The sequence below is a fragment of the Erythrolamprus reginae genome, chromosome 6, assembly GCF_031021105.1.
Source record: "Erythrolamprus reginae isolate rEryReg1 chromosome 6, rEryReg1.hap1, whole genome shotgun sequence".
In the NCBI taxonomy this organism is placed as follows: Eukaryota; Metazoa; Chordata; class Lepidosauria; order Squamata; family Dipsadidae; genus Erythrolamprus; species Erythrolamprus reginae.
In genome coordinates this window covers 53579872-53598082 of record NC_091955.1, presented here as the reverse complement: position 1 = coordinate 53598082, position 18211 = coordinate 53579872, and the positions used below count along the sequence as shown (strand labels likewise).

The 18211-nt window shown below is 36.6% G+C and overlaps 1 protein-coding gene across 2 annotated transcripts in view; it reads left to right on the top strand.

Moving 5' to 3' along the window:
- SLC6A15 (solute carrier family 6 member 15) overlaps positions 1-18211 on the top strand; it is a 48563-nt gene that overhangs the window by 16247 nt on the left and 14105 nt on the right. For both annotated transcript variants that reach the window (XM_070755772.1, XM_070755773.1), the window contains exons 3-6: positions 1805-1962; positions 7041-7167; positions 10766-10947; positions 14206-14316. In XM_070755772.1, coding sequence (XP_070611873.1) covers positions 1805-1962; positions 7041-7167; positions 10766-10947; positions 14206-14316 — 578 coding nt within the window. The remainder of the gene's footprint in view (positions 1-1804; positions 1963-7040; positions 7168-10765; positions 10948-14205; positions 14317-18211) is intronic.

Here is an 18211-nt window from a genome sequence, read left to right as displayed (position 1 = left end):
TCTTTTAAATCACTAAAGAAAGTTGATTTTAATTAAGAGACTTTCATAGTTTATATACCGTGAAAATAAAAAATATATATTTTACATTTGTTTAAGTTCCCTCACATGGAAATTACAAGAGCCCACTACAAGAATTGTGTCTACATCTCTCTCTCTCTCTCTCTCTTTGTGTCTGTACTTGTGTCTGTAGTTATCAGGGGTGGGTTCTAATTTACCTCATTGCTGGTTTGCTCCCTCCTGCACTGCATGGCTGAGCCTCATGGACGCAGGCATGCAAAATACACGCATGCATGCACAGTGGCAAAATATATATATATTTTTTAAAAAGCTGAAAACAAGATGGTGACCGCATGCACAGTGCCAGAAACTTGGCTTCTGTGCATGCTCAGAAGAATAAATAAATAAATAATCCCCCCCCCCCCCAAAAAAAAACCCTGGTTCCATGTCATCATCATGATGTTACCAGGTGAACTAGTCCGAACTAGGAGGAATCCACCTCTGGTAGAAATGTTATATAGCCATCCTGTCCTTTGTGGGAGGCAGAACTCATATAAAATGTTAGATGCGTCAATGACTTAACATCCATCTTTTTGTTAAAAAGAATCTGTTTACTCAAATATTAACTTTATTGTATGTATGTAGAATCACAGTATTAATCCTTTTGATAGAAGAACTACTTGCTGATATAGATATATTTGTAATTAACTTCATGCATTGTTTACGTTAGTATGGATTTTTAAAAAAGAGCTATTTGTGGTTATTCCAGTCTTGTATCAGTCTTAAGAATAAGAGGGGGGGGGGGGGGGAGAAAAATTGAATTTGTAAAAGTTTGAAGTGTTACAGTGATAAGTTTTTTAAAAAGATTTTAATTTATCTTTTCTAATACTAAGTATTCCCCCCCCCCCAAGTAAATGTCTGAATCTTTTTAGTTGGCATATATTTCACTATTTTTTGATAATAAACATCCACGTTGCAAATTACAGGAATTTTTTTCCTACAGTTGCAAAAGAGATGGTCAAGATTTTCCTGCTGCTCTTCATGGTTATTACATTTCATGTAATTAATGAATTGTTTGACACTAAAGCTAGCAGAGATATTTACTGATAAATTGTTTATTGTGCAATATAATAATCTCGTAATTACTGTATGCAAACTATATGGGAAGAATTATGTACTAATTGATAGAAGACTGTACATCTTATTTGTGATATGTTTATTGGATAATTGAACTTAAAAAGTTGTGTTTGTTCTCATTTATGGTTGCATTAATCAACCTTAAGCCTAGTTGGGGGCAACATAATTTTTCCATACGCTACAAACCATTGGTGAAGGACTGGCATAGGAATTAAATATATTATACCTATTACTGTCAAAAATTACATATTCATTTATATATCTATGTAAACCTTTTTATCTTTCTATAAAAATTCAAGGCAACAAGGATTGGATGAAAATTAAAGTAGTATATCCTAATAAAATACTTTGACTCAGACAGAAGTTATTTGCAACTGATGGAGTCGAGTAGCTTTCCTACTCCAAATACTGCAAAAGAAGGGAGAAAAATCTCTTCCATTCCTGCTCATCTCTACTACTTTTGAAGAAGAAAAATGTTACAAAAATGAATATCATGTGGCTATGCAGATGACAGTTATTATTTTTGTTTAAGATCTTAAAATAACCACAATACTATAGCAAAATTAGGTTCCCTTTAAAAACAATTAAATATGTTTATCTGTGCTTTAATGTCATATCACGTGGACCATGTTCTAAAGATTATAAATTTTATGCATCCTCTGTTTGACAGGTGCCTATCTTGTGCCCTATTTAATCTTGCTGCTGCTCATAGGAATACCACTTTTTTTCCTGGAGCTTTCAGTGGGTCAAAGAATCCGCCGTGGGAGCATTGGAGTATGGAATTACATCAGTCCTAAACTTGGTGGAATTGGATTTGCAAGTTGCATAGTAAGTGACTTCAGAATATGTGCTTCCCAAATCTTAATATGGAATGGAATGTTCAGGAGTTTTGTTTGGGATTTTTTGCTGTTTTAAGACATTAATTTGTGATAACAATTCTAACTTTGTTGAATTATTCAAAGAAATGATGAGATACATTCTTTGGGTGTGTCCAAGCAAAAGCATAAGATATTCATGAATGAGAGAGCCATGTTAACAAGGTTAGCCAATTAATAGGCATAACAAGTAAGCCAGCCAATGAGAGATAACCACTTCTGAGTCTGTACAAAGAATCAAAACTGAAAACTAATCTTAAGGTTGGGGGTGGCTCAATCCACTCTGCACTCTCCTCTCTGTATTCTGTGCTGAAATGAAATTAACTCCTGCTTGTGTTTACTTGAAGAAATAATCTGCTAATGGTACTGTTATTATGTTTCTAAAGAAGTTATTGAATCCAGTCAAATCAGTCATCTGTGTGTGCTTCTAATTTTGACAAACCCTAATAGAAGCTAGATTATTGCCATTTGTATGGAACAATTTAACTTGGATTCCGCACAGATCAGGGAGTTGGACATAATAGCCTAAGTACAGTAGCTCCTTTATATCTCTATGATTTTATAAAAGTTAAGATAAACATCAGGACATATTGAAATTTAAAACTGAACGTTTTTCTATCAAGTGGGAGAAAATTGTTATTCTTCCTGGGGAAGTTGATATCTTCTGCAAAGCTTTAAGAGTGCAGAAATGGTGATGCTTTATGCAGAATACTATCTTCTCCATATTGCTGAACAATCTGAAAGAACCAGAATGTGTAGCAGCAGGTCAACATTAAACCAACCAACCAACCAACCAACCAACCAACCAACCAACCAACCAACCAACCAACCATCGTCTATCATCCTTCTTGTCCTTTTAAACAGGGTGGGACTCAATCACTTTTAACTACATTAAAGTTGTTCTGCTGTCAAATGATCAGTTTTGTGTTCAAAAATCATAAAATGAATTAATCCTGAACTAACCCTATTATTTGCTACTTATCTATGAAGTTTATATGCTGCCAATCTCATTGTCTTAAGTGATAAAGATGCTGTACAGGTTTTGTCATCTGGTGCCACGTTAGCTGGAGAAGAAACAGCATTGTTTCCCATTCGCTGTTTCTTTTGTGAGTCCTCAAAAAACAGTGACAAGTTAATGAAATGATATCTCCAGAATGCAAAGGACCAAAATTATGAGGCTCTGAGATATATATGCCTGTGTGTATTTTTCCTATCATGCACACTACAGATAAAAATTGCTTTAAAACAAAGAAAAAATAATTTCACCAAAAATTGTCATTTTACTGAAAGGTTTTAGTGAAGTGATCTGAGGAATTTCTGCAATCAAAAAAAATATCATGAGGCATGGCTGCCAACCCTTGGAAGAAGTCTGTTTGCCCTTGATCTGTACTGAACCTGTTGCTTCAGCAGCTAGGGAGATAATTGAACCAGACTAAATGGCCCACAAAGCAGGGTGTAGTGGTATGTTCTGAGTCACAGAACATAGCTGAAGAGATGAATCGATCTGGGAACAATACAATGAGATTTCAGTATTTGCAGCTCTGTCAGAACAGAATGTGCAGTACTGGAAGAAAAAAGCCCAATAAACTTTCAGGGAAATAAAAGAATGATTCAGAGTTTGGGCCATAGATAAACGCTGCATTTCTTGACTATTCTTCAGACCTATCCATCATTTCCAAGTCTTTTGTTCCCTTAATTGAAGCACTACATTAATTTAAAAATAGATTCCCTAAAAACAACAAAAACCTAAAAAACAAATTGGGCTAGGTTGGTGAATAACAGAAGGATTAAGGGTGCCATAGTTAGACTGCAAAAAATCCAGGTACTGTAAATATTAGATAGCAGCCAAGAGTTAATTTGAAATTGCTTTTTGAAAAAGCACCTTTTGGACAACCATGACCTGGATGGATGAGAATCTCCACATATTTCCAGAAGGCTTCCATGGAGGAGTCAGATCCAGGTTCTAGGGACAGATTGTTAATTATCCATAATAAAACTGATTTTGTGATGTCCTTAAATCCCCTTCACCTGAAAAAAAACCGGACATCACTAGCTGTTCTTCCTATGAAGATTATATTGAATAGTTTATTCTAATTGGGAATAATAGCAGACCTGAAGGGCACTTAAATTAAAACAAAAGCAGCACTTTGAATTGACCCAGAAACCTTCTAATCTTTGATTTGTCTGTGAGATGCAATGCAGGTTATATGCTCATGGTGGGGAGTGGCATCCATCCAACAAGCTGCTGCATTCTGTATCGGAGATAGTTCATATAAAGCACATTGCAATAATCCAAGTGTTTGTTTGTTTTGCTAGATTTATATGCCCCTCCATTCATGTCTGACTCAGAACAATTTACAGAGCTTCAAAACACTTGTATATTTTAATTAAAATTAAAACCTAACCAGAGGGCTGAGAAATTTGAGGGCGGTTTGCAGGATCTTAGCTGTTCCGCATACTGCAACCTTCTAGAGAAAGCTCTCTGGTACAAAGCTGAAGGGATCAGATCCTGTGGCCTAGAGGTTAAGCTGCGGGATCAAATCCAAGTAAGGGTATGGCTATGAGGCCAGAACAAGGGTTAAATAGTGCTATCCTAGTTTCTCTTAATTTTAAAAATTCAGCATTCCACTTACTTTTAGTTACTTTTAAATATTAGATTTGTTGTACATTGCTTTATTATTGCTGTGAGCCGCCCCGAGTCTATGGAGAGGGGCGGCATACAAATCTAAATAATAATAATAATAATAATAATAATAATAATAATAATAATAATTAATAATAATTAATAATAATAATTAATAATAATAATAATAATAATAATAATAATAATAATAATAATAATAATAATTATTATTATTGTACAGTAGCCCTGCATCCAGGAGAACTCCTAATCATAGAACTGCTATTTGAGAGAAATGGCTTCTCTGTCAAGAGAAAACCCCAGGAATGACAGGGAACAAATGTCAGTTCTGCCTTACATGCTTTACCATTTAGTCTGTTTCTTTCCCTCCAAATCAACAGTCTTAAGGAATTAATGGTATCTCTGACATCTCTGGGATGGCAATGCACAGTTGAATTTCACCTGCATATTGATGGTACTCCATCCTTAACTGATTGTAGCTCTCTCCCTCTCTCTGTGTGGCTTTGTAAAGATATTAAAAAACTGTGGAGACTGGAACAAACCCTGGGGCACCCACAAAAGAGTGGCCAGTGAATTGATCTCTTCTGCCTTGTCACTGACTTAAATTGCTTATTAAGGAACCACTGAAAATCAGTGACTCCAATCCCCAGTCAGTTCAAGCAGTCCAGAAAGATACCATATGCACTGGTATCCAAGGCTGATTCATGTAAAACAGGAGAAGGAAGGGTGCCAGCTAAGATGCAACAAAGATACATCAAGCAGGGCTGTCCTTCTCTTTGCCCAGTCCTAAACAATGATTAAAAAAGATATTCTAAGAAATTTATTTATTTATTTTATTTATTTATTGGATTTGTATGCTGCCACTCTCCAAGGACTCAAAGTGGCTCACAACATATCAAAACAATAAACAATATACATATCTAAAAAATACAATTAATATAGCTAAAAAACTTTCAAAACTCTAATAACATTTAATATCATTCATTCCCATTCACACAGCAAGACATACTACACTTGTCGGCCAGGGGCCTAGGTTCTAATGGCCCCAAGCCTGGTGGCACAGATAGGTCTTTAAACTTTTATGGAAGGCAAGGAGGGTGGGGGCAGGGTGAATCTCTGGGGAGAGCTGATTCCAGTGAGCCGCCACCCCCACAGAGAAGGCTCTTTTATTTATTTTATTTTATTTATTTATTATTTAGATTTGTATGCCGCCCCTCTCCGCAGACTCGGGGCGGCTCACAACAAAGTGAAAAAACAATGTACAACAAATCTAAATTACTATTTAAAAATATGTAAAAGACCCCATTTTCTAAACACACATGCATACAAACATACCATTCATAAATTGTATATGCCCGGGGGAGATGTCTCAGTTCCCCCATGCCTGACGACAGAGGTGGGTCTTAAGGAGCTTACGGAAGGCAAGGAGAGTAGGGGCAGTCCTAATCTCCGGGGGGAGTTGATTCCAGAGGGCCGGGGCCGCCACAGAGAAGGCTCTTCCCCTGGGGCCCACCAACCGACATTGTTTAGTTGACGGGACCCGGAGAAGGCCCACTCTGTGGGACCTAATCGGTCGCTGGGATTCTCCTAGGTGCCACCAAACGACATTGTCTAGTTGATGGGACCTGGAGAAGACCAACTCTGTTGGACCTAACCGGTCGCTGGAATTCATGCAGCAGAAGGTGGTCCTGGAGGTAATTTGGTCTGATGCCATGAAATGTTGCACATCCTCAGTAAGAGGAGTTTGGAGACTTCACAGAGATTGCCAAAACTAGCCAATCCAAAGAGGTCTCTTCAGTAGGAGGAACGGCACAGATATGATCTTTTTATAGGACACTGCATGTCAGAACAACTAGATACAGGGACAGTTTTCCCCCATGCCATCATTCTGCTAAACAACTAATTCCAACAACACTGTCAAACTATTTAAAAAGGCAGTGTTACCATAATTATTCTCATCTTTCCTATTACCTATCTTCTCATCTTGTTATGACTATAATCTATAACTGTTGTTTATCACTGTTGTTGTATGTACATTGAAAGCTTGCCCACCCGAAACAAATTCCTTGTGTGTCTAATCACACTTGGCCAATAAGGAATTCTATTTTAAAAAGTGCACTGCACCAGAGCTGTGCTTCTGAATCATTTATTTATTAATTGGATTTGTATGCTGCCCCTCTCCAAGGACTCAGAATGGCTCACAACATATCAAAACAATAAACAAGATACCTGTACATATCTAAAAAATCCAATTAATATAGCTAAAAAACTTTCAAAATTCTAATAACATTTAATATCATTTCATTCCCAGTGCTTCTGAATCATTTCTGAATCATGCACAGAAGTAAAGTGCATGAAAACTGTGTTTTAAATTTTTGCTTTTTTCACAGGTATGCTTTTTTGTGGCCCTGTATTACAATGTCATCATTGGATGGAGTTTGTTTTACTTTTCTCAGTCCTTTCAGCATCCATTACCATGGGACCAATGTCCCTTGGTGAAAAATTCTTCACATACATGTAAGTGTTAAATGCAGTAATGTGTTGTCTTTTCTCTCTCTTTTAAATAATACACTTTTTACTGAATCCTTGTAAGTGTTATGCTATTTTAAAAAGCAGAGAACAAAATGAAAAATAAATAGGCCTAGGTAATTTGGTTCACAATATTTTGTTTGGTTGATATTATTAAATAAATTTGATTTCTCCCATCACCTTTATTAGTTTTATAATAAAACTATTCTTATCAACCCTTGTATCCCATCATTAAGTATAGGAAGAATGACTAAGAGCTGGAAAGGCCAGTTAGATGAGCCATGTCTCTTTGTAATGAGCTGGCAGATTAGAAAAGACGATGCAGCATAGCAATAGCAGCAAAATAGACTTATACCACTTGATAGTACTTTACAGCCTCTCTAAGTAGTTTACAGAGTCAGCATATTGCCCCCAACAATCTGGGTCCTCATTTTACCAACTTCAGAAGGATGGAAGACTGAGTCAACCTTGAGCATGATGAGATTTGATCTGCCAAACTGCTGGCAACTGGGGATCAGTAGAAGTAGCCTGCAGTACTGCACTCTAACCACAGCACAATCGTAGCATGTTACAGAACTTCAATAGTTTCATCATCCCTCACATATTGAAATACAATATGTTGAATTAATGTGCTGAAGTAGGATCAGAGAGACCAAATTTGAAGTCAACTCCCACTTGGTGACTTTGGACCACTCTTTCCTGGTTAAAAGAGAAATCCCTGCAGATTTTACTCTACTAATTTGTGACCAATTGTGACCAATAAGGGGCAGTATTCATCTCTATTTCCAGGCCATTGAGCCAGGTCACATTTCCATGATCATGTGACCAGCATGATGTCATAGGATACTGTTACCTTCCCATCGAAGTAATACCTATTTATCTTCTCATGTTTGCATATTTTCGAACTGTTAGGTTGGCAGCAACGGGGTGAGGATGGGCTCTCACCCTGTCATGTTGGACTCAGGTCTACAAGCTCGGCACCTTGTTGTCATGTTGCACGCCAGCCTACAAGCTCGGTGCCTTAACAAGATGAATCACTGTGCTGTACTTTCCTGGTTAGCATACATGGTATTCCGAGTGGCCACTATTCACCAAAATGAACAATGTTAATGGGGAAATAATCAGGTTCCTTTTTTAATATTAACCAAAGGAGTGATATTATGGATTTAACAATTAAAATGAATTACTCTGAAAACAGGATTTTCTTCCCATTCTTTTTACAATAGTCTTTTCCAACCTGTTGCCCTTGAGGTATATTGTCCTATCAGTGAATGCAATACACTGGAGGAAATCTAGTTGGTGAAGATTAATCTATTATCTCAAAAATTATTATACATCCCTATTTTTATTATGCACATAGTGCAAAAAAGAGAGAAAGAGAGAGAAGGGAATCTTCTAAAGAGCTCCACCAAAATATGTGATCAGTTTTAAAGTTGAGATCGAAATCATTGCAAACCCAAAATATTCTGACTGGAAACAAATAAAGTAAGTAACTTTTAAATGTAAAATGTAAAATTTAAATGTAAAGTGTTCTCCAGTTCATTTAATGGAAGAGAATTAGAATTAATTGGCTTTAACAAACATGTTCATAGGGTATGTTAGTATCATTTCCCTTGACAGTGGAAAATACATGTTCTGAAACCTTTTTTTGTTGCATGCCAAATATTTTCTATTGCATATAAACACAGTTTGTAAGTAACTTTCAGACTGAATTTCACACTAGGAACTCTCTTTACATTCATCCTATTTCCATAAAGTTTAAACAGTAAAAAGCTCAAGAGAATAAAAGAACTGCCTGTAAACAATCAGACTATACGCTGTCCTAAATCAGCAAGATTTAAGTAATCATTGATGGCCATAATCTTTTTGGCATATCCAGTGAAATGCAGTCTATTTTTTAATTTTATTTATTATGTTGATCAAGTAATAGAAAGAAATCTTAATTGCCTTATAGAAACATATACATAACTTTGAAATGTAACAGCACCCGACCTTCTGAAATAACTTTTAAATTGCATCTTGTTATTTGAATCACACAAATAGAAAAAAATGACTTTTCTTAAACTTCCTATTTGAGATATAATATATGGTTCAGGGGAAAAAAGATTCAACTATTTGGCTTATATTCAGTCTTTTTCTAAAAGTTCAATTGAAGGGAATTTTTTGCAGAATTTTTTTTTTAAATGGAGAAAAAGAAAATACAGAAAAAGATAGGTAGGTTCGCACAGAATTTAGAAACTTTTATTTACCACTAAGAATTTACATTAAAGAGTTCATTAAAAGTATGTCATAAGTTGATTTATTTTAAAACAGTATACTTTCCCTCTTGTATATCTATTCTCATTTTTTAAAGCTGGATATTTCTGAAGGAAAAACAAAAGAGACAGTTTAGTTTAATTCAGCTTATTTCACCTTCTAGCTTGTTATGTATCTAGCCAAATATAATGTTCTAACTCTCCTGATTTCTATGTTCCTATTCTAATCAGGGGACAAAAAGTCAAGTCCCCTCAACTGCTTGAGTTTCCACACACAGACATGAAATTATACTACACAAAACTTGTCTTGAACGTATTTTAAAATAGGACTGTGTATAGATTCACCTTGAAAATTTAATTTAATTTAATTTAATTGACTTACATGGCGCCCAATCCCATGGGACTCAGGGTAGAAGCCAAAATATTGCATGATTTGCAATATGATAGATAGCGTTTAAGGTATTAGAATACTTTAAAACAATATTTTTAAGCACTGGGCTTTGTAGCTGCCATGCAATTTAGGAAACACACCACCACCATGGCAGTATTTGGTTAAGATATTTCCAACAGGTATTACATTTGTACTTCTTTGAATCTTATTTTGCCCTTTGAATCTGGATTATTCCACAGCTGCTATTTAAAATAGTACTGTACTTCAAAATCTCTTTCATTGTTGTCATTTAAGTGAAGGGGAAAACAATTGCTCTGAATGAGCTGCACGGCTCTTGTAGTTACGAGATGTGGGGCTCGTTATCTTAGTTAAAAGATGGTCAAGAAGCAGGCAAGGCTACTGCTCCTTCCATTGTACACCCATCCCTCTAATGGTTTGTAACTTCCTTGGCTTCCAACCTCTCAATTAATCCAAGAGAAGACACCAAGAAGGGCCTTTCATCTTCCTAGATGAAGAAGCAGAGACAGTCAAGAGAGTTAAAAATTGAAAATATCACCAACAGAAATTAGAAACAAAATTTTAAAAAACACATGATACTAGTGGAGGAAAATAAACACCTTTTGCATGGGAGATGAAACCATCTGGTAAATTGGAAGAAAGAGTTTGGTGTGTTCATTTAAAAAGTCTTGAACTGCTTTTCAAGACAATGTGGGACTAACTGTAATTATTGGCATTGTAGAGATTTAGAACAACATGCCAACAAAATATTTACAGTTTGGCTCATTTTTCTGAGTTCTCAAATGTAAATATCCAAATATGGTCCAAAAGGCAGAACAAAAGATTGCATCAATTGCCTTAAGGCTTTTGGACTACTGCAAAGAATGTTGTATTATTATCTAATTGCATTCTGATCCTCTCCTCTCTTCTCCCCTTTCTTCAGTTGTGGAGCCCGAATGTGAAAAAAGCTCAGCTACAACATTTTACTGGTACAGAGAAGCACTCAATATTTCTAATTCTATATCTGAGAGTGGAGGTCTGAATTGGAAAATGACCATCTGTTTGTTGGCTGCATGGGTTATGGTGTGCCTGGCAATGATTAAAGGCATCCAGTCTTCAGGCAAAGTGAGTATTGCCACCTACATTCTTATTCACCACACCCCTTTGCCTATTTTGCCAAAATTTGCTGGAAGATATGACTCATTGAGTGTACTTGTGTATGTTCCTTTATGTTTCAAGTAGAAAAAATGTTGGTATAATAATTTTTAAATTATAGTCTGCTAAAAACAAAAACCATCCTTGATAAAAGAAAAGATTATTGTGGCATGAGAACCCTGATCTGTTTTCATTTGCTATGAATATATCTTATAATTACATCTCAGCAGTTAATTAAAAAGAAAAGAAAAGAAAACCCAATGGAATGGAGTTTCTAACTGAATTTTTGAGAACAGTTTGCTGTATTAATTTGATTTGGACTAAGTCTGAGAAATACCGAAATAGTCACCTCAAGTATCAAACATTTTTGATATAATCATATAGAAGACTCCAACATCAAGAAAAAAAGTCACTCAAACAGATGTGCAAACTTTTAAGGAAATTGTGAGTGGTAAGACAGAGCAGAAGAGTTCTGCATCATTGAAATAAGATTGGAGCTAATGTAAAATGAGACCACAGAATAGAAACCCCAACTAGTACAGAAGATATCATGGCTTTATTTGAAGTAGAGTGGAAAAGAGTGCTAAATATTAAAATTAATCACCTAACTAACCATGTTAGGGAAGCAAATAATCAAAATGAGCAAAAATGATGGTACCGTAAAGTTGGTGTTGACTCCTAATGATCATATAGACCTTCTCCTGGTTGAACATGGCAGTAGCACATCCAGAAAGTATAGTGGTACCTCTATTTAAGAACGACTATATTTAAGAGCTTTTCTAGATAAGAACCAGGTGTTCAAGATTTTTTTGCCTCTAAAGAACCATTTTCTGCTTAACAACCCGAGCCCAGAAAAATTTCCCAGGAAATTTGAGAGCAGCACAAAGGCCCGGGCAGTTTCCTGCCATTCCCCCTTTAATCCCGGCCATCTCAGGCTTTTCTGGGCTGCCTGAAGAGCCTTTCGCTGGTGCTTAAGGAGGCTTTGGCAGCCCAGAGTGAACGGAGCATTTTCCTTTCTCTGGGCGCTTGAAGAGGGAATAAACCACTTCGCTGTGGTGACTCCCTCGGGCTGCCTCCCATACTCTTGGCGCGAGGTTGCCTCCCAGAGCGTCTAGGTGCAGAAAGGCAAAGGGGGGGGGGTTTCACCCTGGCCAGATCAATTCAGCTTCAGCCAAACCGAGGAGTTACCACAGTGAAGGAAAGGCGCCGGCTACAAAGCAAACAAGCAAGAGAAGAGGGGAGCCCTTCAGCATAGGAAGGAAGAGGCAGCAGGTAGCAGCAGCAGCAGCTACCTTTCGGTCAAAGGAGCAGGGTTTTCCCCCCCCCCCTCGCCCTCCTGAGTTTCTCTCTCTGGTGCAGTGTATGGGCGGCAGCCATCTCAGAGTCCCTCTTTTTTTTTTAAACCTTAAAGTTTTGGATTTTTTTTATTGCCCTCACCTCACCTTTTTCCTTCGGCAGTTACTGTTCTTCTCCTATTCTTCTTCCTCCTCCTCCCACCCAAATTCCTAGCTTTTATTTCTTTCCTAATGGGTTTGCATGCATTATCTGCTTTTACATTGATTCCTATGAGAAAAAAATGCTTCTGCTTAAGAACATTTCTACTTAAGAACCTGGTCACGGAACGAATTAAATTCTTAAGTAGAGGTACCACTGTATAATTGGTTGACTTCAGAGTTTCACCCGATTTTATGCAGCCATAACCTATGAATAATCAAGCTAAAAATGATAAATGTAATCTGAAGATAAGTTTTATACTAAGTGATCCTTCTGACACTAAGCACTTAATCACCCTTGCATCCTTCTTTGTAAACCTCTCAGATCCATTAAGTGTCAACTTTTGGCCCATAATGCTACACTACTCTAATCCAGCGGGGCCATATTCTCTTCTTCTGAGCCATTCACAACTGATTTGGACAGTTCAATAATATGTTTAAAATTCAGATTACGTATTTTTTATTTGTACTGCAGTGAGGAAGAAAACATTACAGGTGAAACTCAAAAAATTAGAATATCATGCAAACGTTCAGTTATTTCAGTAATGTAACTTAAAAGATGAAACTTAATATATGACAGATATTCATAACATGCAAGGCAAGATCAAGCTGTGATTTGTCATAATTGTGATGATTATGGGGTTCAGCTCATGAAAACCTCAAATCCCCCATCTCAGAAAATTAGAGTATTATATGCAATCAATAAAAAATGATTGACCATAGAACAATATCAGACTTCTGAAAAATATATGCATGCAAATGTACTGAGTACTTCGTTTGGGCCCCTTTTGCAGCAATTACTGCCTCAGTACAGTGTGGCATGGACACTATTAGCCTGTGGCACTGCTGAGGTATTATGGAAGACCAGGATGCTTCAATAGCAGCCTTCAGCTCTTCTGCATTGTCCCGTATTATGTCTCTCATCTTTCTCTTGACAATGCCCCATAGATTCTCTATGGGGTTCATATCAGGCAAGTTTGCTGGGCTATCAAGGACAGTAATCCCACGGTCATTGAAGCAGGTTTTGGTGTGTGCAGATGACAAGTCCTGCTGGAAAATTTAAGTCGCCATGCCCATAAAGCTCGTATGCAGATGAAAACATGGAGCACTCCAAAATCTCCTGGTAGACGGATGCATTGACCCTGGACTGAAGCACAGTGGATGAATACCAGCATATGACATTGCTCTCCAAATCAACACAGACTATGGAAACTATTGCATCCCATTTGGAAACCAAGGACTCAGACTAGGGAGAAAGAATGGAGAGGCACGCACTGCAAGATGCTTGAAGTCCAGCATAATAGTTCCACAGTCTGTGTTGATATGGGGAGCCATGTCATCTGCTGGTATTTGCCAAAATGGTGTCATCAGTGGGCCACTACCGGAGCGGTACACTGAACTGCACCAGTAGGAACCCACCTCTGCTTTGTTGGCTTTTATAGACCTTTTAAGTAGGCTTTTTCCAACCTGGTGCCTTCTAGTAGAGTTTCACTTTTACTAGCAACCATTCCCAATAAAGGCTCTCCTGGCTAGAGATTAGGGCAGTTGAAGTCCAACATATTTGGATGTGCCTGTTTGGGGAATTCATTATCTTAACACAGTGCAGAATTGACTGTAGAGAATGTACACTAAAAGCTTACATTTCTGACTAGTTCCATTGCTATTGTCAGTCAGGGCAGGATGATTGAGAAATTTTGTTTTGTTTTTAAAATGATTTGCTTTTAATATCTTTCAGGTAATGTACTTTAGCTCTCTTTTCCCTTATGTCGTACTTCTGTGCTTTCTAATCAGAGGGCTGCTATTAAATGGTTCACTGGATGGGATTCGTCATATGTTTACTCCAAAGGTAATGCTTCATTGCTTCTGATTGCACTTACTATTTGCCTTTCAATAGCTTCAATAAGCTCATAATAAGTTAAAAATCTACTAATTTGAGATATATGTATGGTTGAAGATAGTTCTAGCTCAAATATAAAAGGTCATTATTTTTGTATTTTTTTAAACTGCATCATCACTCTCAGAGGATTAGGAATTTTCCATTTAACTGGTATACATACACCCTTCTCTGATTCCCTTTTCAGTTGTATTCTAATGAAAGGGTTTCCGACCTTGGCAACTTTATGACTTATGAACTTCAACTCCCAGAATTCGGGGAGTTGAAGTCCACAAGTCATAAAGTTGCCAAGGTTGGAGACTCCTGTTCTAATTGATCCAAATGTGGGGAAGGGGATAGTTCTCACCAGTATGCCCCTGCTCTCCTTCATGGGATTAAGGAGCGAAAGCTTAAAGAGATATTTAATAAAGCTATGAGGAGTGGCTCAGCTCCAAGATGGGGAATTGCTTCAAGGCTACAGCAATCTGATTCAAAGTGATGCCTCAACTTGAACAATTAACGAACTCTGCCCAAATCAGGAATCATCTTTTATTGTAAAGTTCCAAACAGCATAGCCACAATAACCCAACATTTAAAAGAAAATGCTTTTTCCTTCTGTTGTGCCACTTCAAATGGGCACTTCAATCAAATTTTGATCAAAGCAAAATGCCCCTTTGAAGACCTTCACAGCTGCAGCTATTATGTAATCTAAATTATCTTTGTATAAAGTTCAAAAGTGTTTAACATGTTACAAAGTTTACATCAGATTTGGACAAGACAATTCCAAATCTATTTTGAACAGAATCCTGGAAACATTATTCAAAATTTAATGATAATAAAGTAAACCAGAGAATGATGAAAAGATTTTTAAAAAGTCACCTGGGAAGTCTGAAACAGCTGTTGGAAACAACTAAGATTTATGTAATCCCTTTATATATGACCATCAATGATTATACACCCTCTGCACCTGGGAATTAATTTTACATGCTGTCCATTTTAAATTAATAACTTGTTTGGACATGTATTAATCCTTTTGAGAAGAGTCAGACACAAATATCCTGTATTAAATATTTTTGCAACAATTTTCATCTTCTGCCCTCAATAGTTATTTATACCCAGCACTTCACCTTAACTCTTTGCATTGCACAGATACACAGAGAGGTAGGAATTGAGTATCTCTTCAGGCTTGGAAGCAATAATAATGAAAGCTGAATTTTTTCTCAACCACCTATTATTTTAAAGGCAGGTTTCTTGCAGTGCAGAACACTATTTGTCTACGGACATTCTCGGCCAGCCAGGTCATGGTTGTCTCAAAGGTGCTTTTTCAAGAGGCAACTGAATTTTTTGTTTTTTCTTTGATGACATTTCACTTCTCGGCCACCTCTTGGATGAGAAATGAAATGTCTTAAAGAAAAACCAGAAAGTCCAGTTGCCTCTTGAAAAAGCACTTTTAAGATTTAAGATTTAATTGGATTTGTATGCCGCCCCTCTCAGAGGACTCAGAGTGGCTCACAGCATATACAGAAAAACAGAAAATAGTAATAACAATCCAATTAATAATACATTAAAAACAATCTTTAAAATTCTAATTTAAAAAAACCTATCAATACCATTCATTCAACAATCATAGTAAAAACATTCATTGGTTAGGGGGAAGATCTAAAAAAACCCAGGCCTGGCAGCAAAGATTAGTTTTTAAACTCTTTTGGAAGGCGAGGAGGGTGGGGGCAGTGCAAATCTCCAGGGGGAGCTGATTCCAGAGGGCTGCCCCCCCCCACAAAGAAGGCTCTTCCCCTAGGTCCCACCAGCCGACATTGTTTGGTCGGCGGGACCCTAAGGAGACCAACTCTGTGGGACCTCACCGATCGCTGGGATTCGTGCAGCAGAAGGCGGCCTCGGAGATAGTTTGGTCCTATGTCATGTAGAGCTTTATAGGTCATAACCAACACTTTGAATTGTGTCGGGAGACAGATTGGTAGCCAATGCAGTCAGAACATCACTTATTTCACTAAATCAGAAGTGTACAATAAAACCTTCATTGCTCATTTTTTTTGGAGTGTTGGAATAGATAACATCTATAAAATAGGAAGGGGCAGTCTGACAATTTTTTGTCTCAATTACAATAGATTAAATATTTGAATTATTATGGCTATCTCCATGTATTTATAATTTCAGTTCAAATCAGATGCTTAATTTAAAAGAGCTATATCAAGTCTAAGAAAACTGTTCTGTTATAAACATGCAGTTCACTGTCATGTCTGATAATTTATAATGGTTGCAATGAACTGAGCCACCATCCCAGTATTTTCAGTGTATAAAATGCTTCTATAAAAGTAAATTCTGAGCCATTCTTAGCTCAATATTGTCTATATTGACAAGCAGCCAGTCCCTTGGATTTCAGATCTTTGCCAATTCTACCTACTCAAGTCAAATCAAATCTTTACTGGCTAAAGACCAGCATAATTCTATCTACAATTCTGTGGCAAAATGTATGGTTTTCCCCCCCGATACACTGTTTTTTAAGTAATTATCATAATTTGAAATGTTTTTTATTTCTAAGGAAGTGAACATATAATTACAATCCTTAAGATTATAAATTCATTTTTCATCAAATAGTGAGTAGATGTAACAATATTTGAACCAAAAACACTGAGAAATCAGATTACTGATATGTTGAGGGTTAAAATAAAATCACAAGTAATTTTTCTAGGGTAAGATTACTGACTGAGAACAACATCAAAACAAAAGCAATTGGAAAGCGAGAATAAAAATTGTGTATAGAGTGCCATCTAGCGACCGAACTATGGTATATCAACTTGGGAAGATTTGTTCAGAGGTGAAAAATTTCAATAGATAGAAAGAATTTCCTACTGTTGAAATGTACATTTTTAGAAAACAATCACTGTATAAGTTCGGACAAATATTTGGATTTGCTTTTATTATAAGAGTGCATTATGTTCAAAAATAATATTGAAATAATGGACAACTTTAAAATTTCCATTTGCTAGATAATACTACTGACATTTGGCATACATCAAATTCCACAAGCTGTGATCCTCGATCTTCTTTCAGTGGAATAGACACCATTGAACTAATAATATGTTCATCAGATTAGACAGGCACAGATGTGTAACCATAAGTCCTGCTTTAGCTTTAGCTAATGGGTTGTTCTGCTTTCACAAAGTAAAATTTACATTTCCATTCAAGATCTGTTCAAGATCTACACTTTCTATAATATAAAAGTGAAAAATAATTTTAACCAAATCATGATTTTTCAAGAAATGTTACACAGACTGTTGAATAAATCTTTCAAATATTAAAAGCACATTTTTCTCAAAATCGTGAAAAGATTTTCTTCTTTATATAGGAATCATAATTGTACTGAGATTTAGATTTGGAGATTAAGCAGCAATTAATAACACAGAATTCAAATCAGTCTTATTAATTTAATTCTGCTCGATGATTGTTCTTTATTATTTCTGACATGCCAAAATTTCTCTGGGCAAATTCCAGTTATCCTTAAGAATCATATTGACAGTATTATTGGAATTTTTATGTATGTAAATAGAAACATTAGCCAACATTTTAATGTAACATTTGGAATATGTTTTAGCTATTTTTCAAAACAAATAGCGGACCGAATATTCTCTCGATTGTCCAGTGCAGTGTTTGCCAAACTTTGCAACCTTAACATGTGTAGACTTCAACTCCCAAAATTCCTCTTGCTGGCTGAGGAATTCTGAGAGTTGCAGTCAGCGGTGGGCTATGAGCTGGAACGCTAAATTGCGCTCGCCGTGGTGGCTCATAAGTGCTTGCGGGGCGAGCGCAATTTTGCTTCTTCACCTGTGGAGGTAGCAAAATTGTGCAC